The sequence below is a fragment of the Enoplosus armatus genome, chromosome 19, assembly GCF_043641665.1.
Source record: "Enoplosus armatus isolate fEnoArm2 chromosome 19, fEnoArm2.hap1, whole genome shotgun sequence".
Lineage (NCBI taxonomy): Eukaryota > Metazoa > Chordata > Actinopteri > Centrarchiformes > Enoplosidae > Enoplosus > Enoplosus armatus.
In genome coordinates this window covers 12,317,571-12,342,110 of record NC_092198.1, presented here as the reverse complement: position 1 = coordinate 12,342,110, position 24,540 = coordinate 12,317,571, and the positions used below count along the sequence as shown (strand labels likewise).

Sequence of the window (24,540 nt, the reverse complement as noted above, 5' to 3'; positions counted from 1 at the left end):
TGGGTATCCATGAGTCCAAGGCATCGCCCTTGCAGTGAAATTATAGGGGTGAGAGTGTGTAGGCCTTCAGTGGGCCTGTGTTGGACTCCAGCCCAGAGACTACAAGAAGGGCTTAGAGTGCCCTCTTCTGCCTCAATGGAGCAACTACTCCTAAAAAATAGACAACATTTCTGCCAAATGTATAGATACTTTGAATGAATGAGCCAGCAGGAGGTGGGCTTGTACTGTAAAAATATCTCAACAGCTTTATATTACACTATATAAGATCTGCTGCTATGGATTACACCCTGCCATTGTTTGAGCGCCCAGATTATTCAGCATTATTGCACCATTAATACTACACTGTTGCCAATCTGGACCAATTAACTTGGAGAAAACGCCATTCCTACAGATTAATTGCACGAAAACGTTGTATTTAAATGCAAGCAAACTAATTAGAAAAATTGGGAACTGAATTACATTAGCTGATCACTGTAGAGAATGAAGACTTACAATATCACAACAGAAGAGCACTTTTTTCGTTCATGTTTTCGCTTTTCTCACGTTACCTCTACTTAGGGAAGCTAATGTTGTCTGCAACTGCGACCTAATCTGCAGTGTAGTGCGCTCGTCTAACGTTACAACTAAAGCGTATTGACTTGCAACTTCGCAGTACTTGAAATAATGAATTGGGATGTGACTGTTCTATGACTCCACTCGGGGATTGTGTTAAACGGAGATGCTTCATAATGTTTGTTCGAGTTAATGATGTTCGATAATAATGATGCAGAAACTAGAGAATTAAAATTACTACCAGGAGTGGGGTTCGAACCCACGCGGACATATGTCCATTGGATCTTAAGTCCAACGCCTTAACCACTCGGCCATCCTGGTGTATACACCGCACTTCGCTTCACAAAACTATCATAAAATCATTATATGTGCAAATACATGTTCAATTTTCTTTAAGCCACCTAGCAATGTACACCATCGTTACAAATTTCCCATATAAACAATGCTTCATGAGTAGAGGTATGGTGCTAGCGCAGTGTTAGCAGCTAGCAGCTAACTTGTGGAGTAGCAGACAGGAGCCAATTTGCTAACTTAATTGTCATGCTCGTTGGTAAACCTTAACACGAACTGCCGCCGTAACTTAGGATCTGTTGACGATATAAAATGTAATAACACACAGAATAATGTCAGCTTGTTGAGCTGCGAGCGAGAAACCCTGCTATATCTATCGTTACCACTAGAAAGTTAGCTATCTAAAGAGGACCAGCAGCTAATAACATTAGCATGTGCTAACCGATAGCAAAAGTTACAGCAGGCTTGGGACTCGTCACGACACGGTCACTACACTGTAATCTCAGTCATACTGTGGGGTTTTTAGCTATTATTACCACATACTGTGACCAAAAACCAATAACACAGAAAGACACGCCTGGAGTCAGCTCACGAATTCACGCAGGAGAAGTCACTCAAGCCGATAGGAGACTGTGAAAGTGACAGCTTCGCCTGATATTTCTGCGCCTGTCTGATGGGAGCACTGAGCCAGGACAAGCGCCACCAAGTCGTTTATCATTCATTTCTTTGTGTATAAATATTTCAATAGTTATTCCTGGGAAACTCCCCTCTTCCAAATATTTTTTTTTTGTATTGTATGAATAATTTAGATATTTAGGCTACTTTATTTACAAATTGTTAAAATACTTTTTCAGTGGCTCTTATTGGTATTGACACCGTGTAGCTTTTATGCATCATTAGTAGAAGAAAAGGCAAACATTCAAAGGGTTTCCTTTTGTCATTGAATCTGTTTTTACTATAAGATTAAAGACTGGATTATCAACTGAGCGAAATGGGCAACTGGCCATAAACTCCAGACCCCCCATTGTGTGGCATTGATTTGTTCAAATGATCATAATCAAATGTAACTTTGTTTGAGAATGTGCAAATAATATACACCACTAAAGCACAGTACAGACTGATATGATATAGCCATTAATGTGGGTGTTACTTATTATCTGATCTTGAAGCCTCTGTCTGTGTCATAATCTAGATTTATTATTTCAGTTGATACTGTGCCTACTGTGTTGCATAGGCTATTCCAAGTTAATTTGTTTTTAATTAAATTACCACACAACAAACCTAGGGCCATGTAATATACCAGGAATAATAATACACACAGTGCACCAAGAGAAGGAGAAAATAGTGTGAATAGTGAAAACACTATTAAGAGTAGCTAATTTTTGCTTCAAGCCCCCAAGCAGTATAAACAGCTGGATTTATTCACCCCTGAACTCAACTCACCATTTAACATAATTTGGCTTCTTCTAGCACACACAGTCTGACATGCCATCTCATTAACAGCTACAGGCTACAACATTTCACACACTTAGATTATGTCATGGGATCATATGACATGTCTCTTCTCCAATCTAAAGTTTTAACCATTTGTCGGACTCAAAGAAGAATCTGGAAGAGCCAGTTGATTTTTTTCTCTCTTCCTCATTCTTTGGTTGGCTGTGTAGTGTCATTTCTGATCTTTAACACCTTGTTTAGACCATAATCTTCCATCACTAACCCCACCAATTTAGCATTTTAAACTACACTTTTGCCATTTTTGTCACCAACATGAAAGACTTCAACTTTCACTTTCTCCCATCAGTGTTTATTTAATGTCTGTCTGGCTGAATCTCCTCCCACTTAGACTAAAATAGGTACGACCACAAAGTGTTTTAGGGATGACTTTGATAATTTACTTTATTTCTGCATAGTTGCCTAAATGGATCTCATCTGTCTGCTTCCGCCCTTACTGCTACCCATCACTCTCATGACACCAATTCTTCCACATTTCTAAAGATCATGTGTACTTCATATCCCCATGACCCAACTTACTATGCTGATGTTCTGCCAAGCACAAGAAACTGATTTTAATTTACTACAACAACATTTATTTTACATGTCAGTGAACTGGATAACTGTTCAACTTAGATTAAAACATCCTTTTAAAATGTATACTTTTCTCACACACACACACACACACACACACACACACACACACACACACACACACACGCACACACACACGCTGATTAATTCTCTCATCCAGATAACAGGAACAGTTATTTTGACGTAAATCAACTCCCAACCGTGAACAATTTTAAGCCTCACACATATACAGTGTGGTATTCATAAAGACAAAACTGTTTCTATTACACTTTGTGCTCGTGTGTGTCTGTAAAGGTTGGGTTACCATGAAATAAGCACATTTCATAATATTTCTTTTAAACAGTCCATAACTTTTTACACTTGTAAACATTTATTTCAACAATCTATAAAGATGCATAAAGTCAAAATAAGCCCTAAAAAGTTTGGTTGTGTCTCCAACAGGGTAGACAGGGGCAACATTGCTGAAAAGGATTTTTCCTCTTGTACTGTAGGGCCTTCTTGATGTGAACATTGATTTTTTCAACATATTCTTCAGTGGTACACACATTAGCCTCAATGTTATTGAGCATGGATCCCTGCTCCTCCACCAGCATGGCCATGTGCAGGAACAGTTCATGGACATCCTTCATCCTGGCCTCCAGCTCCACCAGCTCCTTGTGTCTGCCTCTGATCTCACACATAGCCCAGCGGGACGAGCGTGCACCTGGGATCTGCAGGTTCTGGGACAGCTCAGCCCAGCCCTCACCACCTTTGTCCACCATCACATCCAGCTGCTCATTAGTGATTTCAGTTCCCATTATCGAGGCCTGCCTCTGTATCCTCCCCCGACATGTACTCCTCTGCATCTCCTCTGCCTTATTGTAGTCGCTCATGGCAGCATGGAAGGCACGCATCAGTGTGTCATGCTGAACTCTGGCAATGCGACTAACAGCAGAGTTGGGACCTTCTTTCTCCTCCAGCTGGTGGCTCTCCTTACCCAGGGCTTCAAGGCGGACATATAGAGCCTCCCCACGTTGCTGGATCCTCCTGGCGATGGAGTCAGAGTCCCTTTTGATTAGGGTGAAGCGCCGCACAGAGGTGCCAAAGCGTTCGTTATGGGTGCTCAGACGCTCCACCTCTAAGTGGAGCAAGGAGATCTCCTTGCGTATGGAGTGGGCCTCCCCCAGGATGTTGTCAATGTCTGAGGAGTTCTCAAACACCACTGCCTGTTGAGACAGAGTCACCTTGTCCACATCATACTCGGGTCCATAAAACTCTGGCTCGTAGTCCTCCTGCTCCTCACTAATGGTCTGGAGCCTCTCCAGCATGTCCCGCATTCTGCCTGAAAGACCAGCATAAAACAAGATGGAGGTTATTGTGCTCATCTTGAATCTAGCTTTTGGTCTGACGTACTCTAGAGTTGATAATACAGTTTCAGGTAAGTTGTATTTGACGATCAAATACACAAAGTGTATAATTCAAATTTAGTATCACATGCCTTCTACATGTTGTAGGTACCTCATCATGTTATAACCCTCATAAAAATAGATCATTTGACATTAAACATTGAGACAGTATGTACAGGTTAATAGTTGATGGGAAACTACACCACCAATCCAAAGCTAAAATGTCAGTATTATATAACTACTGATACACACAATGACTGGTCAGTTTTATCTGCAGTAGGGTTTTTTTGTGGTGAATAACAATGACAGCAGTCACAGCTCAGAGGCTCATTGGAATGTTTCCTTTTAAACCAGGAACAAGGAAGATGCCATCTTATTGAAAATGGAGTTATGGTAGAAGATAGTGTTGCATGATATATGTTGATCCAAGTAGTTCTCAGCACATTCATTTTGTCAACCTCTTGCTGCACAAAACTTTCGAAATTGTCTCTCATACTGTCATAAATCAATTTCCTCATACCATATCAGTAAAAAATGTATGAAACTATTTCAAAAGCTGTCACAATGTATGATAAAAATGTTTTTAAATGTCTTATTCATGATGGCCACTGAATCAGTCCTGTCTTCCCAAGCTGCTTGGGGAGTGTAGCACTAATTAAGTCCAATCAATTATCCACTTGTCTCCAGGTGCCTCTACCACACATATTACCTAAGAAAATTAAATGAAATATCAGTCAACTATCAATTGTGTGTCTTACCTCTTGTGACTGGCTCCCACAAAATCAGAAAGCAAGTAAATCCCTTCAACGTGTCTCACGCTGATTTATTCGGTCCAAGTTGCTTGGGAAACACATTTTATTCTAATGAAGGAAGTTGTCTGTCTGCTGTGTGTTCAGTATGTGTGTGTGACTGCCGCCCCTTCCCAGGTGACAGACATGGGCCTTCCCACTAAAGCAAAAAAATACTTCCTTGAAGGAAGTTGCATTTTTTCAGTGTCTTTTCACGTCAGAAAGCCGGAGACTGGGTCGTTAACGTCAGACAACATTCCTGTCAAATATGCATCCAGGACAAGAGTTCATGAGAGATTTACTTTGACAGTGCAACACTGGACTAATGCAGCGCAAGCAGTCATATGTTTGCAAAGTGAGGACACCCGTGTGTATCTGGGGTGCCATGGGGGGCTGGACAGAATATCTGGAACATGCCAGGGAGTATAGGTATTAATTGTATCATAGCTGTAATTGGGACAACATTTTAGCAGTGCCCCCTGGTGTGACAGTGATTGAGAACTTGAATTAAGAGAACAGGTCTGTATTTTCATGTGTTGATGTAGATTTCACATTGAAACAAGAATAAACCCAGACTCGTGCCAATTTTAATATAACTCTTTATGTAATATACATGACAGCACAGAAGACAGACAGACAAAATAAAGGTATTATCATAGTCATAAAATAGCAGTGAAAAGTAACTGATTAGTCAACATCAACTGTGTGATCCCTGCATAACATTGAGACTGACAATAAATCCTAAAACTGCTGCCACTCCTTAGTTTCTGGTTTCCCAAAAGACATGCTAAATATGAGAAGGTTCTGAAAGTGCTGAGCACTGTGGTCAACACAGAATGGCTAGTTACTATCATCCCACAAATTGAGTAATTTATATATGTATATGGTAATGCAGAAAGTATTTACAATCTAATCAAGAATGATTAAATTGTACATTTCTAAAACATTTTCTTTCAGCCGTACGTCTAGGACATCCATTTTTCAATTGATAACATTTAGGGGTTTACTATCAGTGCAGTTTACTGCCCAGCACAAACATGTAGCTCATCTTTGAAATCATTTTACATGACATATTTTTTCAAATCCTTTCAGGTCTGCATCACACCTCAGTCATGGAGTTAATTCTGATTTGAGATACCTGTCTCAAACCTTTCATTCAAACATTACAGACATCAATGGATTTCTTAAATACAATTTTTAAATATTTTGCGGGAGCATTTCTGTCGCTCAGTCTAGACACAATAGTTTTAACCTTTCTATTATAACTTTATTTTACTTCCTGGAAAAATATTAATATGCAATAGCTCTACAGGTCATGTTGATAAATGCTTTGTGACAATAAGAACAGTGCACTGAAACATCAATAAAATGTCCTTAAGATGTCCCACTTCTCTTTGACTGGGCAGCACATTGCACAATGTGCCATCCCTCTAACTATCTCTGTACTGTGCAGTCTTTATTCATAGCATGGGAAACAGCTGCAAAACATCTTTTTAAAGGGGTTGTTCTTGTCATGACGTTTGGCCTTGCGGAGTTTGATGAGGACCTCCTGTATGCTTTCATCAGTTTTCTGAACATTGGTTTGGATGGAGTTGAGCATGGGGCCCTGTTCCTCCACCAGCAGGGCAATGTCCAGGAAAATCTCATGGATGCCCTTGATACGGGTCTCCAGGTCCACCAACTCTTGGTGACGTTTCTCAATCTGGGACAAAGCTGACCGAGCCGTTTTACCTTCAGCCACAACGTTGTCATTAAAGATGTTCCATTGACCTGTCTCAATCATTTCCTCCACCTCCTCCCCTGTCACCTCACGTCCCACTATCTCCATTTGCCTCTGGATCTGGGCTTTACAGTTGTCCCGATGGCTCATCTCCACCTCATTATAGTCAAACATGGCGTCGCGGAAACCATTGCTGAGGCAAGCATACTGGGTTCTGGCGATACGTGAGATGGCAGAATTTGAGCCATGTGTTTCTTCTAGCTTGTGGGCTGTACCGTCTATTTCCCGCAGGCGTGCCAGCACATCCTCAGCCCGAGCCTTGATATCAGCACCAATGGCGTTAGAGTCCCTTTTGATGGTACTCATGGTGGTGGTGCCCTGGAGCATGCGAGAGTTCTGCTCACGAAGCCTTTTAACCTCTAGACGGATGAGCTGGATCTCTCTGTGGATATCTTGCGACTGGGAAAAGACCTCCTCCAAAGCAGGGCTGTTGTCAAACACTACTGCCTCGTGGGGCAACTCCTCCTCCAGGTCCACGTTGCTGAAGGTGTCAGAGACAGTGGACTCTGCGTACTCCATCGGCTCCACATGACCGTTGGACATTTCCTGCAGGTGGCTCAGTCTGTCCCTCATGGTTGGGCTGGAGAACAAGTGAAGGTTACAGATGTCAAGATGATTTTCCCTTTCTGGTTATCTTTCCTTTTCTAACACACATTGGTGACGATGACTCAGTAAAGAGGGCTGGCCTGAAAGGACAAACAACAGCAAGTCTTTAGATTCACATCACATGGATGGACATCATCATAGATGACTTGATAAAGCAAAATGTAAATGGACACTCAAGACCCAAACAGAAAACATGTGCAAACTTAAACACACCCAGTGTCTCATTTAAGTTGTCATGCCTGTTTAAAAGCCTCTTCCTTCTCCAGTCACACACCCGGCACAGGCCTAACAGGTTCTCAGAAGAATAGTCAAAAGGTGTTGCTCCTCACCAAACTAGTTCTTTTAACTTGTGATCTGTCTGACGTCTTTCTACAGACATTTATTTTGACTTTTAATCTAACTGGAGCATCAGATTGTACATCAGACATGGAAATATCTTGGACCTGGAGTTTGAGCCATACTCAAACAACATTTCCAATGTGAAATAAATTTAAAAGGCCAGTAAACCAAAAGTTCCCAAACTTCAAGAACTCCAACCTGATGTTATCTTTTCCTATTTTCAGCAAGGAATAATAACATTTATGTGTGATCAGAACAGGTCTTAAACTTCAGAGATAAACTCCATATCAAGTTGAAATCTAGTGGGTATAATACTGAAATGTGTGAATACCAATTGACTCAAGTGCTCAGGTTGGAAACCATTGTTCTGAACTGTTTTATACTCCTGAAAAACAGCCAGTCTTTTATGTTAGCAACTATTCAGATGATCTGCAACTGCTCAGTCTCATAGTATAAATATGTTCAAGGTAAATTGTAACAGGCTACATACAGGCATGTCGTGGGTACCTACAGATAAGGTTTTATAAGGTAAATTCATGGTACAAAAGGTAAACAATATAAAATCTATGTACGTTTACCCTGCTGAATAGCTGTAACCACATACATCTCAGCACATTTTATGATAGACTAAGACACACCGAGTAAATAGGCTAATCGTGTCCTACAATATCTTGCTGGAATTAAGTTTTCTCGATTTCATACAGGATCGCAAGACTAAAGGTGAGCTCCTTACCTGTTTTGCTCTGATCTCCACAGACATCAAACTTTGTCCTTTTAATGTAAGGTGGCCGTGGCGCCTCAGCACCATCCTACAGCTCCCAAGTCGACTGCTCCGGGCTGTGAGCAGACACAAAGGGCCCTACATGCGTAATGCGGCGATCTTTGGAGCCAAAACTGGTATTCAACTGTGGTTTTGTTAGGGTGACGGATTGCGCCACGCCATGCGACTGTACTGATGTGACTTCAGGAATGAAGCCCGGTCGGTTTGGCCTTTACAGTGACGCTGCATCTCAGGAGCGTCAATTGGAAAAGGACGAGGTGTGGGCAGCTGGTGTGTTTTAAGCTAGTGGGTGCCAATTTGAATTCACACGCCACGGTATATTAAAACAGGATTGTTAGAAAACGTAAAGGGAAGCCCAGGACATTTGTTTGTGATGGGTCTCTAAATATAGATCACATGGGCGACACTTGACCAGCCACTGCGCCTTTGTCCCTTCAACCGCAGTCGCGTGGACGGGTTCATTTGTGAGTTTTGATGGCTGTGATACCTGACGGTCCTGGAGCCGACAGAGCCAAGCCCGTGCTCGAATGTGAAGATTTTCACAGCCACGCCCAAATGACTTCCACAAGTACCCACTTGTATTGTGTTGTGTGTGTGTGTGTGTGTGTGTGACAGAGAGAGATGCATTGGCTCTGTATCAAAATCAGTATATATGATGTCTATGGGTATACACTAGGGAATACCTTTTGTTCTTTTGTCATATAAATGTTGCATTTTATTATTTTTGGGAATGCCTTGTTTGTTTTCCCTCTTAGGTGTATGAACACACACTTTCAAACCTGTAACAAACATTTGTGTAAATCCAGAACAAAGCAAAAGCGTGTGGTTTACTCACTGGCAAAACAGCAGTTGCATAAACCTTTTTACCTTTTACCTTTGATTTTGAAAGATGCTTAAGATGTTTTTCTGGACTTTCCCTGCTGTGTGTGTGTATGTGTATGTGTAAACTGCACTCTGGTCCTGGCTTGTGTGAATTTATAAGTTGTAAGCCCCTGCAGGCTGGGAACTGTTAAATGCACGACACAGTAATACAAATTTAATCAATTCATTCAAATGGCCGTTTTCGTGCCAACGTGTCTCTATAATATGTAAAGTGTACAGGGTATATTTTGTGAACTCATGTGGCCTGAACTGATCTCCCCTCTTTCTGTGTCAAAATAGTACGTGGACGCGCGTGCTCGTAACCGCGAGCAAGTCCCTTCTTGTGAGGCTGGTGCTTTCACGTGTACCTCGGATTTACAAAAAACAAACTCGAAGAAGTATTCCAGTGTCCCTGGTTAATAAGAAAATATAAACCCTGTGCCAAAATGTTGGATATATTTTATTGTGATCTTCTAACAAGGCAAGCATCCGAACTTTAGCAGTACGTTAGGACGGGGAAGAGAAATACGCATTACATTTTGTAATTTGCGCTGAAATAATCACATTATCAAAATGTTGCTAAACGTTAGGCTATACCTTGAGAACGTGATATCCACGTTTTCCGCCCCTCAAATGTCATACAGCTGATATTATCATAAAGCGCCTTTCTCTGTATGGGATTTATCAAATTTTTGGGGTTGTTAGTGTGACGAACGCTAAATTTCAAAATTCCGACTGCCCTTGAAGACAGCGTAGCTCCATCAGGACCTTGACGCCACTTCAACTTTCTTTTTGTTCCTCTCTCAGGTTGAATCCCTCGCTAACCATCGCAAGAGACACAAAGAGAGGAAGCCACGATTAAAAAACTATAAGATACGCGATGAAGTTGTCTTTAATTCGTAGTGCTTGTGGCAGCCTTCGGATCCATCCAGTCCGCCCAGGAAGCAGGGTCGGCGGCTTGTTGCGGAGATGCCTCCCGGTTGGTCCTGCCAGCAACCGGTTGATCCTCCGGGCGGCAAGCGCTTCTACCAGCGGCGGTACCAACACGAAATTAGCCGACAACTTTGGGAAACAATCCCAAAAAGATGATGGGTTTGAATGCGACAGTTCTTTGAGGTAAGAGGAAGTAGTAGTAGTAAGAAGACATATGTACGTTAAAGCATATGTGGTCACACTTTATTGAATTACTGTTGTCTTTGTATTATTTTTGACCGAAAATAAGACTCAGTCGAGGGGTATTTTGCTAAAGTGAAAAACGGTGGTCGCCACTTCCTGTCTTACCGGCGTTTTGCTGTTGGCTAGCAGCCAGTTCTGCACGTGTCCCTGATATCATCAGAGGGACTCCTTCCAGCTGATGCAACGTTTCTCCGTTATTGCCAAACACACGATGCTAAAATGTGTCTGAATTCACGTGAAATAGAGCTAAAACACATTGCATCGTGCTGAAAGGTTTTACTGTAACGTTATGTGACACGTAACATCACCAACATCACTGTATGTGTGTGTGTGTGTGTGTGTGTGTGTTTGCAAAGGTCTATAGTTTTTATCACGTGTGACATGTATTGTACGTGATTGGGGGTTTTAATGTTTAAATCATGCCTTTTACTACGATGGACCATCGTACGGAATAAAGTAAAGTGAACGATTGATCAGAGATAGGTGGAGGTGGACTCGATCCGGTTAATGTTTACGTTTTCGACAATATATAGGTCAGTGTGTTAACGCTACACGTTAACATTAGCCCCTCCCACACATTGTCAGCTGCGCAGTAAGGTGGGCAATGGGTGCATCCTATAATGTTGTATTTTATTTTATTCCATTATTCCACCATATTTCCATGGTAACTTTTTTTTCTTCTAGTGAGATGACAAATGGCAGCCTAATTGTGTTATTAATTTATTTGAATAGGGCAATTGAGAAAGTTTCATACATAATTCACAATGTCACAGTGTATAATCCTTCATCTTTCCCCCCCAATGTTATCCACTTTTCTGTTGGAGGTACCTTTTCCACAATCGTACAGAATGGGCCTAATATATGTGTTTGACTTTAATTTATTTAAAAACCCTGTATGTGGCCCTAAATGGATGTATAGACATTGCTAAACATTTTCTCTCACACAGGGATGTGGTTCAGAGCACCCAGGAGGCAATGGTGGCTCTGCAGAGAAGAAATCCAGCAATCCAACCTTTGTTAGCCATTATACAGGTAATGTAAGCATTTGTGTTTCCCATTGTAGAATGACAGAATACATAAAGACAAATAAAAAGTGCTCTAAAGCCAGTTTACCTAGGCAGAGTCGTATTGTGCTGGTAGTGACATTAAACCTGCTTTGCCTTCATTTACTTTTTGATCTAAGGGTTGTCTGTTTCTACTGACACAGTCTAAGATTTCTGTATTATCAGGGCTGTGTGTGTTTTTCTCAGTGTGCCAAATTTTATCTCAAAGGCAGGTGAAGATGACAGCTTGTTGGAGATCAATAAGAAAATGGCAGAAAGGGTAATTTTCTCTCTTCATTCCTTTTATGTGAATTTTGCCCTTTTTGTCTCTTTCACAAATCTATACAATAACTCAAACAGTTCACCCTGTCCTCGTTTGTATGTCCACAGATTGGCCTAAACATCACTCAGATTTGTCTGGCAAAGGAATGCAGTGAAGATGAAGTAAGTGAAGCAGACTCGCCCATTTGGTTTCACTCAGTGCCTTAAACTAGGAAAACTCTCCCTACCCAGTCATTGTTTAGCAAGTCAGTGCATGATGCACCATTCCCCCAGCTGTTTGTCTGTGCAGCACATGATCATGGTGGTTGTGTGAATTGCCAAGGTAATCAGTGCCTCACACAAGCTTTTATGTCATTAAAGCTTAACTTAACTGTACGTCATCATATAATCACTATTACATGACTAATCCTTGATTTCCTAATTGATTTAGTCATTCATTCAGAGCTTTTTTCATTTCTTTTTTCACTTCATGGTATTTTCCAACATTATGTAACTGGCACTGGGGAGCAATCTCTCAGCTGTGGCTCTCTTTGCCCAGATGTAAGTCAACTCTTGATGCATAGACAGATAAAACCCCTGGGAATAGCTCAGAGATTTCAGCTGACAGTGGATGATTTACATTACTCATCTTGGCCTAAAGGACCCTCTACTGATCTATTGATCCACTGCTCTACTTTCACACATCTTTCCTCTCTTTCACACATCTCCCCCTCTCCCACCTTCTCTTTTCTCCGTACTCAGGGATTACTATCACTTTTTATGATCAGTCAGTAGCACTGACCTGTTGAATTTAAAGGGGAATTTGCTGTTTCATTCTTTCCCTTGTTCTTAATCAGTACTTTATCCTTGAAAGATCAAAGGTGCTTTTTCTATGGACCACATATAGACCGTACTCATACATGTATGATATTAAGCGTTTTACATGTTAAACACAACTAAACTACATCCACAACTATTGCAGCTATGGCTTGTAAATACAGTGTACTTTTTCTGCAAAAATCCTCATTTCAGTTTGCGTGTGTTTTGTCTTTGTGTATGTGCGTAGATTGTTGAGGAGCTGTTGAAGCTCAATGAAGACCCCAGGGTGCACGGAGTCTACCTCCACCTCCCCCCTGTTTCCCTCACCAGTCGAGTGCTGAACACACTCAAACCTGAGAAGGATGTAGACGGGTAAAACCTGCACTAGCTAACTTGGATCTTTGCATTTAAAACTCTCACATAGAGAGACATAACAGTGAATAGCACTTCCAAACAGCACATGCTGTAAAAAGTTCTTTAACTGTGTTTATTTATGATAGGTTGTCTCTTTTATTTGATTTGTATGCCTGTAAAACTTGACTTGTTTGCAGTAGACATATTCATGTAGCAGTCAGCCAGGTATCAGTCTTGCATGTTTATCTGTCCCAACATTTACTCGCGTGGTTTGTCAAATTGGCCTAAATCAGAAAGGGCTGCACAGAATTAAGACTGCGTAAATGTAGAGTGTGTGCCTTCAGCAGACAAGTAAGAAAATTAGCAAGGCACCCTTCTTAATCATCACAAATTGAAGATAATTGGTTCACGATGACAAAAATGGTTGAGGTTGTCCCATGAAAAACTGAGATATACGTAGATCATGCCTTTGATTTACTGCAACAAGCTCCTTTTTATTTTTTAGTTTGATAAAAAAGCTTTTTTAACCAGTAATCCTTGATGGACAGGGTCCAGTAATCTAAATCTAAAAAGCTACTATGTACTTCGTCAAACTTTACCACTAACTCATAAATCAATTTTTCATGTCCATTTTTGTCTTGTTATAGGATATCAGATTTGAACATTGGCCGTCTGGTACGAGGAGACCTGAGCAAAGGCTTTGTGCCACCCATAACCAACGCCGTCCTGGATCTCCTGGAGAAACTTGGTGAGTTACAACTCATGGAAATGATCTAACTCATGAAAAGTGAAGGACAAACTATATGAACACTGATATATGTAGCTGTAATGGTCACAGCATGGGAAACATGGCTGCAGCTGATACAATTAATGAGTGAGTTTGATTCCGTTACACCACAGTGGTAGCAAGCACTGACAATCACTGTTATTGTGGCACACCAGATCCTACTCATTACTCATTTTGTTAGATGCAGCTGTGTTTACCCAGCTGTGACGTTGTCCCTGTGTCCCAAATGCAAAGTATTAACTCATTCTAACTGTGTTTGAGTAGGATGTAGGTAGTACATTCACGCTGGGAAAAGTACTAAATTTATTACCTGAGTGCTTGCTGACATGACTGGACAAAATATCTGTTAACCAATTCTATATTTTGTACTAATACTAGAAAGTATACACTACTGAATGTACTAATTTTCATATTATACTTGTTTGTAGTTGATGTACAAACCCTTTACTGTTTTATACTAGCAGAAAAGCATACTATACGTAATTGATTGGCTAATGAATGCCATGTAAACTGCAACTTGACCCTTGCCAATTTCAGATTTGGAAATTTAAAATGAGTATATCATAAAGAACTGGGACACAGTTTGTGCATGAAAAGTCTTTTGCAAATGTAGAAAGTGAAAATGTCATGACAGTCAGTGTGAACATTAAGCTAAGATGCTCGCTGTTTTTAGAAATTCTGGGAACTATTTGTGGATCTAGGGAAGAATTTGAGACACACCCTGTGGTTCAGAGGGTAGGGGTCAACATTCAGGTATAGATAGGGTCACAGTTACACAGTTATATATATATATATATATATCAACATTTTAATACAGAACATCAACACTTGACTGCATGGGCGTGACTGTAACTGAAATGCGGACCACGGTGACAGTTAGGTTGCTCTGCTGCTGCTAATAAGGCGCTAAGTGAATTGAGAATGTCCTAATGTTGCATTAAAACATTTCTACAGATGCTCCTTTGGAGGGGAAAACTGTGTTGTTGGTCGGAGGAGAAGGACCCCTTGGGGTGGCCCTGCAGTGCCTGATAGAAAGAAGTGGAATGGTAGCTCTCAAGAGTCATTGGAGCTCCAAGAGCCTACAGAGACAGGTGTGTTTGATTTTATTTAACACTTTTTTACCCAAAATATATTTTTGTAAATATAAGTTTGAATCACTCAAGTAGACTTGAAAAGTGGCTGTAAAAAAGTTGTAGTTTGGTCCATGTTTGTTGTGAGTTTGAAAAGACCTACCCCCAAGCCATTGCTTTATAACTGAAAAGTATTTATCCTCTTCTCATGCTCCATATACTCAGCCATCTGTTTTCATTATTCAGTTGCACCAGTTACAGTGTGTGTAGTTTTAGTGGCTGGCCACATGGAGTCAGTCTCTGCTTCTTCAAATGCAATGTCAACAATTATAGTTGTTGATTAGTTGTAACAGAGCTAACTCGAACATTTTTGCGAATTGAACGTTATAAATCTTTTTATACTGATCAGTCACATTTTTCTGGTGCTTTTTTTCTGGTTAATTTGTCATAAAAGTTGTTTATGCACATACAAGACGTACCACACACACCTTCTAAACTCTACAATCTTCTTAATATCTAATTTCTTATCCTGATTTCCTAGGTGATGCAGGCTGATGCTGTGGTCCTGTTAGGGGCAGGGAATGTGGATGTCCCTTCCACCTGGGTGAGACCAGGGGCTACCGTCATCAGCTGTGAGCCCGCCCTGGAGACAGGTATTGTTGAATGTTGCACAGAAATGATTTCAATCCTGTTTGTTGCTGACCTTTCAGAATGCGTTTAATGAGATAATAGCTGGCTAAAAAGCATGAGAATGCATCTGAGTTTCCAAAGACACAGTATTTGGCTTTTTTCAGCATGAGTAACATTTGTTGTTTATACATTTATTTTGTTTAAGATGAACATGCTATTGCGATGTCCTCAAAGTTTGGATTAGGATACCTCACAGCAGCCTACAGAATACAGGTGCGTCTCTGTGTTTTTGTCTCTGTTCTCGCCCCATTTGCTTACTATATTCTGTCTTTATTGTTCTTTACCTTGCTCTCCCTGTCTCTCCTTTTTGTCTGCTAGAATGTGTTGCGTAGTTGCAGTCGGTGGCTCCAGGAGCAGCAGTACCAACCATGGCGCCTGCGCAGCCTCAAACTGCAGCCCCTGACCCCTGTACCAAGGTATAGACCACTATCCGTGAGGGACTTACTAGGAATTTAACTACATCTACCTGGACTTGGGGTCATTTTTCCCGTGTTATACAATTCTCTAAGTTGCACCTACACCACACCTGAATGAGATATGAATAAGGTTGAGTGAGGTGGGTAATTGTGTCAGAGACCACATATTTGATGCTTTAAAATTAAATGTATCTAAATGGTTTGTCATGTTTTTCTTTGTTTGTCAGTGACATAGAGATTTCCAGAGCTCAGACACCCAAGCCAGTGGACCAGCTGGCTGAGGAGATTGGTCTGCTGCCAGAAGAGCTTGAGGCCTATGGCAGGAGCAAAGCTAAGGTCCGACTCTCCCTCTTAGACCGCCTCAACACACAGCCTGATGGGAAATATGTACTGGTTGCTGGGTGAGTGAGACTTACTGATCAACTGAATCCTTTTTTCTAAATGATCATATTCCTTCAGTGCCCCCTAGTGTGTAAATGTGTGATGCAAAAGAAGTAAGCCCTATGATTTCTCTGTCCCTGCTTCCTTTATGGTATTACCTTAAAGCCTCAATGGTTTGCATTTGATATGTATCAATTGTTTGGCTGCAGACTGAATGTGATTATGGCATTAATGGACGTCCTGTAGATTTAGTCACATTATGCACACCAAAAAATATGAAATTCAAAAATGTTCTGTATTTTCTGTATGTCTAGTATAACTCCCACCCCGCTGGGCGAAGGTAAAAGCACAGTGACCATCGGCCTAGTCCAGGCCCTGTCTGCCCACCTTAAGCTCAACTCCTTCGCCTGTCTCCGACAGCCTTCCCAGGGACCGACCTTTGGGGTTAAAGGTCAGCAATGAATACTTAGGTTCTTATGCTAATTGTACGTGATATATCTTGTCTGAAAAGTATGCTTTCACCTCTCTATGCTCTCTACCTTTCTCTGGACTACATGGTAATACAATATAGTAATGTCTTATTTTGAACATAATCATTCCAAAGCAAACAATTTTCATTATTTTGTAAGAAAACTATTACAATGAATAACAACTTCAGTTACATTCTTTGAAGGAGGTGTATTTTCATGTTAGAAAACATGTCCAACTGTTTCAAATCGTGGATGTTATTTTAGAATTAAACTCTTACATTGACTGGGATCTGGACATAGCCAGAGACAGGCGTCCAAACCAGCAGTTAGGAATGTGTCAAGTAACTGTGTGATAAGCTTTCTTTGTCAGCATGAGGCTTGCGTTTCATTCCCTGCTGCATTTTGGGCAGGGGTGGAGTAGTTCACTCAGAGTCCGCCACTCAGCATTCCTCCTTTGTGTGTCCCTGTTCCCGTTTGTCTGCCTCTGACTGTGCTACCTCTTCTCTGTGCCTAGGGGGAGCTGCAGGAGGGGGATATGCCCAGGTCATTCCTATGGAGGAGGTAAGACACACAGACACTCTCAGTGCTTCCTAGCAGGACTAGTGCGAGCTTCAAAGACCTAAGACATGCAGAGACTCACACTAGTTTATATGAAAACACATAAATGCACACACACACACACAACCCCTGCGGCTGTGGCATAATATTGCCTGTGACTAAAGGCACTGTCCGTAAAGGCCGGGGGGATGAGAGGGAAGAGGAGAGGAGACTGGTTTTGAAGCTCTAGACACATAGCCTTCAATAAGGCAGCCTCCTTTTCTCATACCAAAACACCAACTTTTTTCAGCTTTTTCCACTCCTTCTTTTCACTTCCTCACAATGTTTCCTTTAAATCGAGGGGCTAATGCCAAACAGAGAATATGTGTCATAATATTTTTAAAGACAAAGGGGACAAAGTCAAAACCATGAGAAGATTACTTTGTTTGAAGCCACGTTTATCTTGTGATACCAAATGTTGTGATTCCAACACATTGTTAGAGGTTTTATTTACACTGGGGCCGTCCAAACCCACAATGTGTACCACATCATTACAGTAAATAGTGCTCTGATTTATTTTGTCTAATCACTTCACCTCTCTTTCTCTTTTTATCTCTGTTCGTCCTTTCTCCTTTTTGGTCTGCCTTGCCCTTCAGTTCAACCTCCATCTGACTGGTGACATTCATGCCATCACAGCAGCCAATAACCTGGTGGCAGCAGCCATCGATGCCAGGATGCTCCATGAGGCGACGCAATCAGACAAGGTGACCGTCTGACGATGTCACTCTGTAATAACTCATTCTTACACCACCAAAACTGTGAAACAGTTGTTTTGATCTGGATGGTAGATTTTCCAGATTTTGCAAATAAATTTCAAATGTTAGTGATTTGCTATTTAGATTCATAATACTCAGTGATTCAAGAAAGGAAATTATGCATTATGTTAATGTAGTAACTTCCTAAATTAAGTATTTCAGTAATGATTTTATGTGAATATTCTAGATATTAATTGCAAAAATGAAAATGACCTCCGTATGTGTACATACTACTATTCACAGGGAAGCTTAAAAACAAGTGCCACAGAGACAATTAATATTAACCAATCTATGTAAGAACATGCCTTTTGGCTGTAACAACCATGACATCACTGTGTAGCTCTTTTGGTGTCATGCAAGGTGCAATTAAATGTACCTTTTTATATGCATATTAAGCACATGAATTTAATGCAATTGTTTTCTCTTACCTCCAAGGCCCTGTTCAATAGACTGGTCCCTTCAGTGAATGGAGTCAGAAGATTTTCACCCATCCAAATCTCCAGGCTACGCGTAAGTCTAAACACTGCAGTGAATCGCTAATGTCAACAATCATTACTAGCCAAAAAAATTGTTGTGTTGAGCTCTTTATGAAAAGATGCTTTGTCCACTAGGGGACCTCAGTGAGCCTATCTTAAAAAATCCCCTCTCTCCCTCCACCATGTCCCCATCTACAAATATTAGTTTATATCTCATGAAGCTCCTATCTGTTTATATGTCTACAAGTAATGCTGTTTTATGTAGTGGATGAATAATGCCCAATATCAAGTCTTATAAAATACATATGGCAGATGTTTGAACATAAGTCGACTCAATATTTGTCTGTCCTGTTGCATGAAAGATGAGAAGTTAAAAGGACTATAAAATATTTACTTGTCTTAATGGATAGAGGGAGAGATAAATAGTTGTGTGTGATTTTAAACAGAGCACTCCCAGTGAACCTTTTGAACCTGACAGTGAGTTGAACCTCATAGTCGTTTAGTCTGGATCTGGGTTTTTTTACATGCCGGGATGATACTGTGTCCAGCTGATATGGACATAGCAAAAAAAAGTACCACTACTTTTCATTAAAATAAAATATAGAAATAGTCAGATTATCATAAAATATTGAATACATTTCTGTATGTAGTAGTAGTGCCACAGCTGGGCCCGAATGTGGGCACATGTGGAACCAAAGCCCAAAATTGTGCTTACAGATCCTCTAATCTTCTTTCTCTCTACAATTCCAGCGTCTAGGGATCAATAAAACAGACCCTGCATCTCTCACACCCCGAGAAGTCGGCACCTTTGCCCGCCTTGACCTTGACCCTTCCCAGATCACCTGGCAGAGAGGTATCTATAGAAGTATAGCATTTCATTTGTACATTATTTGTGAATAATAGTGAAGGGCTATACCATTGAAATTCAGCCTTTATGGGACCCCCCCCCATCGCCCAAACTAAAGAACACAGACTTGTGTGTCTGTGACATATTGTCATTTCTCTACTTCTTACACATAAAAGTATATTTTATTTGATTACATTTAAATTCATCTGCAGCTTTACACATGTTGGTGGTGGTATGCAGTGACAGTGTTATCAACATACCAGGCAGCGTGACGTATTCTTTACTAAAATGTTGATGTTATATGGCACTGGCCTGTGTCGACCACACAGGCACCAACATTTCTTAGATATCTTTTGAATGGGACAATGATATGAAGCATTATATCTTAGGTTTGATTTAATACTTCATACTGACACATTTCCCTTGAGAATGAAATGCTTGTTACACGACACCCAGTATGATTTTCTGTAAGCACAGAGACATATTCTTGATCAAAATATCATGACTATCACACAAATCTAATTTACATGTAATAGACTCAGTCTTTTATGATGCCATGACTAAATAATGTCACATGCAATCTTGAATTAGACTGCATTTTCCTTTTTTCCTGTGAAATTCACTGCAGTATGTTGATATTCTTATCAATGTAAACTGGCTTCGACAAACTCTTCCGGCCCTTGTGTTCATATTGAATTATGTGGGTATGGTAGGAGTGGGAATAGCTGTGTTAGTTTACAGTTGTCAGTGAGAACAACCAGTCGGGTGCTGCTATGACTGATGTGGTATTTACTCCAGTAGCTCCAGAGAGCATTCTTAACAGACAAACCCTGGAGATTAAAAACAGATTTACCACCTGATGTTATGTGGGTGTGACTGTGTGTCTATATGTTCGTTCACATCCCTTTCATTACATCAAACCAACATGAGGATAATGTTTGACTAATGTGGCTGATTGTAACAACAGTATAACAGCAATTTCCAGCCACATTATCAGAGAATATGCTGACAGTGCTGAGTGAAGAAGCTTAAAAGTGGCAAATCCCTCGTAGCAGAAGCGCTTTCAGTGTGTCAACACCTACTCACAGTAAGAGATAAAAATCCCTCTTCTTGTTAGTTATTGGGTTTGTGTGTGTGTCTGTCTGTCTGTGTGTGTGTGGATGTTCATTGGTATCTATATAACAACGTGTGGAAATCGATGTTTACAGTCTGTCAGGTTCAGACTGTAAAGACATAAATCTTTTGTGTGTCTGAGGTACCAGATCAAGTTATATTTACTACTTTATTTAAGGTCTTGCCCGACATTGATGTTATGCCAATTTTCATGCTCAGAGTAGTACATTTTATGGGAAATTTTACAGGAAATGAAACTGCCTTGTTTTGTCCTTTCAGTTGTTGACACAAATGACCGTTTCTTGAGGAAGATCACAGTTGGACAGGCAAGCACTGAAAAAGGACAGATCAGAGAGGTATGCAGCATTCATTCCTTCACAATCGTGATTCTTCTGAATTTATGACGTTCTTTTAAAATATTTTTTTTATATTTATGATAACCACAATATGAATACTTCTGCAGTATCAGTTTTGGACTGAGGCATCCACTAATCCTAATATGTTACATTCCGGTTCATTGCAAATATTTTCTCATTCACTCGCACAGTACAACAAACTGATATCACTGCAGTGTTTACATTGCAGAGGTTTTGCTGGTGGGTATTATTATGTATATTATTATTAAGGTGTCATGAGATGCATGTGTTTTTAGGTATTCATACAGTAAAACAATGAGTGTATAAAACGTTCCCATGCACGCACACACAGACACGCTCACCTCCATTCCTTCCTCTGTCAATGATAAAGCCCAGATGTATTTCACCCATATGTCTGTAATGACACCTAAATGAAATCCTGTAAATAAACACTTCACCTCAATGGGAAGCAAGCCGGCCTAAGTGAAAGCAAATGTTTAAATAAGGAGTAAAATGACCCACCCATTCTCTCACTCACACACACACACACACACACACGCACACCTGGAACAGCCTCTGAGCTAGTTCAGCATATGCTTACATTTACCACCATCCGTTCATCCATTCTGTTTCCCTTTCACTCCTCTGTCTTCTACCTTCCTCCAGCGATGGATACACTATAGCCCCTCAGGGTATTATCACTGGAAATGGGAATAGAAATGTTGTGTTCCTTGGTGGACTGATGTGGTTTAAGTTTCTTTTTTTTGTGACGTGGAATGGAGACTACTTTGGTTTTCCATACTCTTCCCTGTGGATAGCCCTCATTCACTCATTTTCTCTGGTCTGTCATTTTCTGTTAGTTTGACATAAATAAATACAGAAATTCACATCAATAATGGGTTTAACATGTTCATAGTTACATTTTTTTCACAAAGTCATCACTCACTAGAGATGAGATTTGCATTTATGTGATAAAGCTGGTGACGATGATGTCTATATAATCTCTTGTTTGCCAGGCACTGTGGAAAGTCAGTCAGGGATGAGACATTTCATTCACTCGCAAAACTATTATTCTTTGCTAAACAGTCGCCACCAGTCACATTTATTTTAGTGTGAAAGTGTAAACATATTGCTTTGCATCATAGCTGCAAACCTTCACATGATTTCGCACAATAACAGCCATGAAACAACAGAATTTCTGCTTGTCTGTTTCATGGTTTGTAAATGGATCTGAATATTCAGATCCACCACCTGCAGGCCACAGAACAAATACTTCAATTTGTTGCCCTTGTGGTTTACACTTTATGATTTTCCTTTTCTCACACTCCAGACTGGGTTCGACATTGCAGTGGCCAGCGAGATCATGGCCATCCTGGCTCTGGCAGACAGCCTGGAGGACATGAGAGACAGACTGGCGCGCATGGTGGTGGGGACCAGCCGCTCTGGACAGCCTGTCACAGCAGAGGACCTGGTGTGTGTTACTGTGTGGTCTTTTCATTCAGAGAGTGTGGGAATTTTAAACCTGACAATCTCACAGCTGGCTTATCATTGCCACATCTCTGAATTTCTACAGTGAAGTGAGATGGCTCCAGTTTTCTCCCCCTTAGTTCAAATAAACAAAGAGACTTTCTCTGTCGTCGCCATGCAGAAAGAAGTGTAGAGAAGTGAGGAAAACATGTTCACCACTTAAATAACACATGCATCACACATGCCACTTTGACAGCAGATACATGGCACAAAGAAACTTGCTCTAAGTCCAATGCAGTCAATGATATTTGAAAATAACCATATCTAGTTTAGTTTTAACATTATATTATGATTTTGATAATATTGGAGCTACTGGCTATACATCTAGCTTCAGACTTCAGCTCTCATCAGTTTTCCATGTCCCTCGTAAACTTCTATTGTGTTGTAACTAAGTTCTGTCATTATGTACGACTTGTAGTGTTTCTCTATTTGCTTGTGTTTTCAAACTGAAAGCGTGTTGAAGATGTTGTTTTTCTTCTTTATTTGCTTGTGTTTTGTCTATTTTCTTGTAGTTGCAGTGCTTGAGCAGTTTAACAAAGCCTTAGGCAGTGATCTGAAATCTTGTTTTCGGAGACGCCTGTACAAAACATTTAGTCTCTACTGTCCTTTCTGCAATTTTCTGCCAAACTTGCTTCCATACTAACGTACCACTTCCTCTCTTCAAAACAACACGTCTAATCTAGGCGTAACCTGCGATTATGACGTTGAGCAGAGTTTTCACACCTCTCACCAGATACATCTGTGGGGTCAGCTGGCTCTGGTTTCCCACAGAAGACTGTGGCCTGTGTTTTTCCAGAGCTGTAGAGGAGGATCCCCTATAACGTTACATTAGTCTTTCTGATTAGTCTTAATGCAAAAACATCACCACACCTCAGAGCCAGCCCCGTGAGAATATGGTATATGACTGTGTGCATACTAAATGTGTGTTAAGATTGCTGACAAGGTATATTTTGGTAAGCAAGCTTTACTTGCAGTTTTAAAGCGTAAAGGACAGAGACCTACAAATGGACTGTAGTGCCATTTGTCATCTGTATTGGACAACTGTTTGACCATTCTTTACATCAATATCACTTGTTTGGATTAGGAAGGTAACATTTTTGTCTGAATCTCTTGTTTCCAGCCACTGCCCTCATATTTCTTTCTTGCTCCCTGTCAGGGTGTGAGTGGAGCACTGGCGGTGTTAATGAAGGATGCCATCAAGCCCACATTGATGCAGACCCTTGAGGTGAGACACACACATAACCCCACTTAAACAGTCATCACCCAGCTCAACTGAGCGTCCTCTGGTGAATATCTTTTAGAATAAATAGGTTGGCAGTCCACAGGGACATTGGAAGTGTGCGCTAGATCTACCTCTACTTCTGCTGTCAGGGAAAAGAAAGAAGGAGAAAGAGGTGCTCCACTGAGAGCTTTTAAGAAAGGATGATAGATTGACCTTTTCCTCCCCAGGCTCTTTATCTTAATAGCAGCTTAGCAGTGTGTAGAGGGCAGGTGGAGCTCAGCACATCCAGATTCATACTGTCCTGAGGAAACCGTTTAATCTGATGACCAGTCGCTCACAACATCTGGCTTTCATTTTGCTTTTGAGACATTACCGACATTACCGTTGTTGTACATGTGATCACACAGGCACATAAACAATTCTTGCATGTGCACAAACACACACTTTCATATACCATCAGTGACCCTAAGCTGTCTCTGTGCTAGAGGAAAAAGGTGATGGATGGAGAAATGGAGAGGAGTGAGAGTTTAGAGGTTTAATGGATTTAATGAACCAATAACAAACCAAACATCTAGCCTTGATCTTTGGCCTTTCTGGTACAACAAAAGCCCACTTAAAAGAAGCACTAAATTTATGGACGGCAGGCCATTAACTAACTTATCTACTAAAGGAAGAAGATGTAGTCTTTTATATCCTGCATGTTGCCTGGGAC

The 24,540-nt window shown here is 40.8% G+C and overlaps 3 protein-coding genes and 1 non-coding gene across 5 annotated transcripts in view; 1 reads left to right on the top strand and 3 right to left on the bottom strand.

Annotated features, from left to right (window-relative positions):
* Positions 1–790: 790 nt before the first annotated feature.
* Positions 791–873, bottom strand: trnal-uaa (transfer RNA leucine (anticodon UAA)). Its single transcript has one exon. It is a non-coding gene; the product is annotated as a tRNA-Leu (tRNA).
* A 2,402-nt stretch (positions 874–3,275) lies between these two features.
* Positions 3,276–5,223, bottom strand: LOC139302119 (syntaxin-11-like). Its single transcript, XM_070925709.1, has 2 exons — positions 5,072–5,223; positions 3,276–4,249 (listed from the first exon to the last, which is right to left on the bottom strand). The coding sequence occupies exon 2, from the start codon at positions 4,242–4,244 to the stop codon at positions 3,342–3,344; it is 903 nt and encodes a 300-aa protein (XP_070781810.1). The 5' UTR covers positions 4,245–4,249; positions 5,072–5,223; the 3' UTR covers positions 3,276–3,341.
* A 460-nt stretch (positions 5,224–5,683) lies between these two features.
* On the bottom strand, positions 5,684–8,742 carry stx11b.1 (syntaxin 11b, tandem duplicate 1). Of its 2 annotated transcripts, none has more exons than XM_070926196.1 (2): positions 8,560–8,742; positions 5,684–7,567 (listed from the first exon to the last, which is right to left on the bottom strand). In XM_070926196.1, the coding sequence occupies exon 2, from the start codon at positions 7,452–7,454 to the stop codon at positions 6,558–6,560; it is 897 nt and encodes a 298-aa protein (XP_070782297.1). In that variant the 5' UTR covers positions 7,455–7,567; positions 8,560–8,742; the 3' UTR covers positions 5,684–6,557. The 2 variants fall into 2 exon arrangements, with proteins under 2 accessions (XP_070782297.1, XP_070782298.1); XM_070926197.1 differs by having other exon boundaries at positions 5,684–7,461.
* A 1,606-nt stretch (positions 8,743–10,348) lies between these two features.
* mthfd1l (methylenetetrahydrofolate dehydrogenase (NADP+ dependent) 1 like) overlaps positions 10,349–24,540 on the top strand; it is a 35,255-nt gene continuing 21,063 nt past the window's right edge. The window contains exons 1-19 of the mRNA XM_070925472.1: positions 10,349–10,584; positions 11,592–11,676; positions 11,917–11,967; positions 12,078–12,131; positions 13,015–13,139; positions 13,769–13,869; positions 14,863–14,999; positions 15,520–15,631; positions 15,814–15,881; positions 15,987–16,084; positions 16,312–16,485; positions 16,780–16,916; positions 17,450–17,496; positions 18,129–18,236; positions 18,723–18,797; positions 19,514–19,616; positions 21,003–21,079; positions 22,410–22,550; positions 23,763–23,831. Of these exons, the coding sequence (XP_070781573.1) occupies positions 10,349–10,584; positions 11,592–11,676; positions 11,917–11,967; positions 12,078–12,131; positions 13,015–13,139; positions 13,769–13,869; positions 14,863–14,999; positions 15,520–15,631; positions 15,814–15,881; positions 15,987–16,084; positions 16,312–16,485; positions 16,780–16,916; positions 17,450–17,496; positions 18,129–18,236; positions 18,723–18,797; positions 19,514–19,616; positions 21,003–21,079; positions 22,410–22,550; positions 23,763–23,831 (1,998 nt within the window). The remainder of the gene's footprint in view (positions 10,585–11,591; positions 11,677–11,916; positions 11,968–12,077; positions 12,132–13,014; positions 13,140–13,768; positions 13,870–14,862; positions 15,000–15,519; positions 15,632–15,813; positions 15,882–15,986; positions 16,085–16,311; positions 16,486–16,779; positions 16,917–17,449; positions 17,497–18,128; positions 18,237–18,722; positions 18,798–19,513; positions 19,617–21,002; positions 21,080–22,409; positions 22,551–23,762; positions 23,832–24,540) is intronic.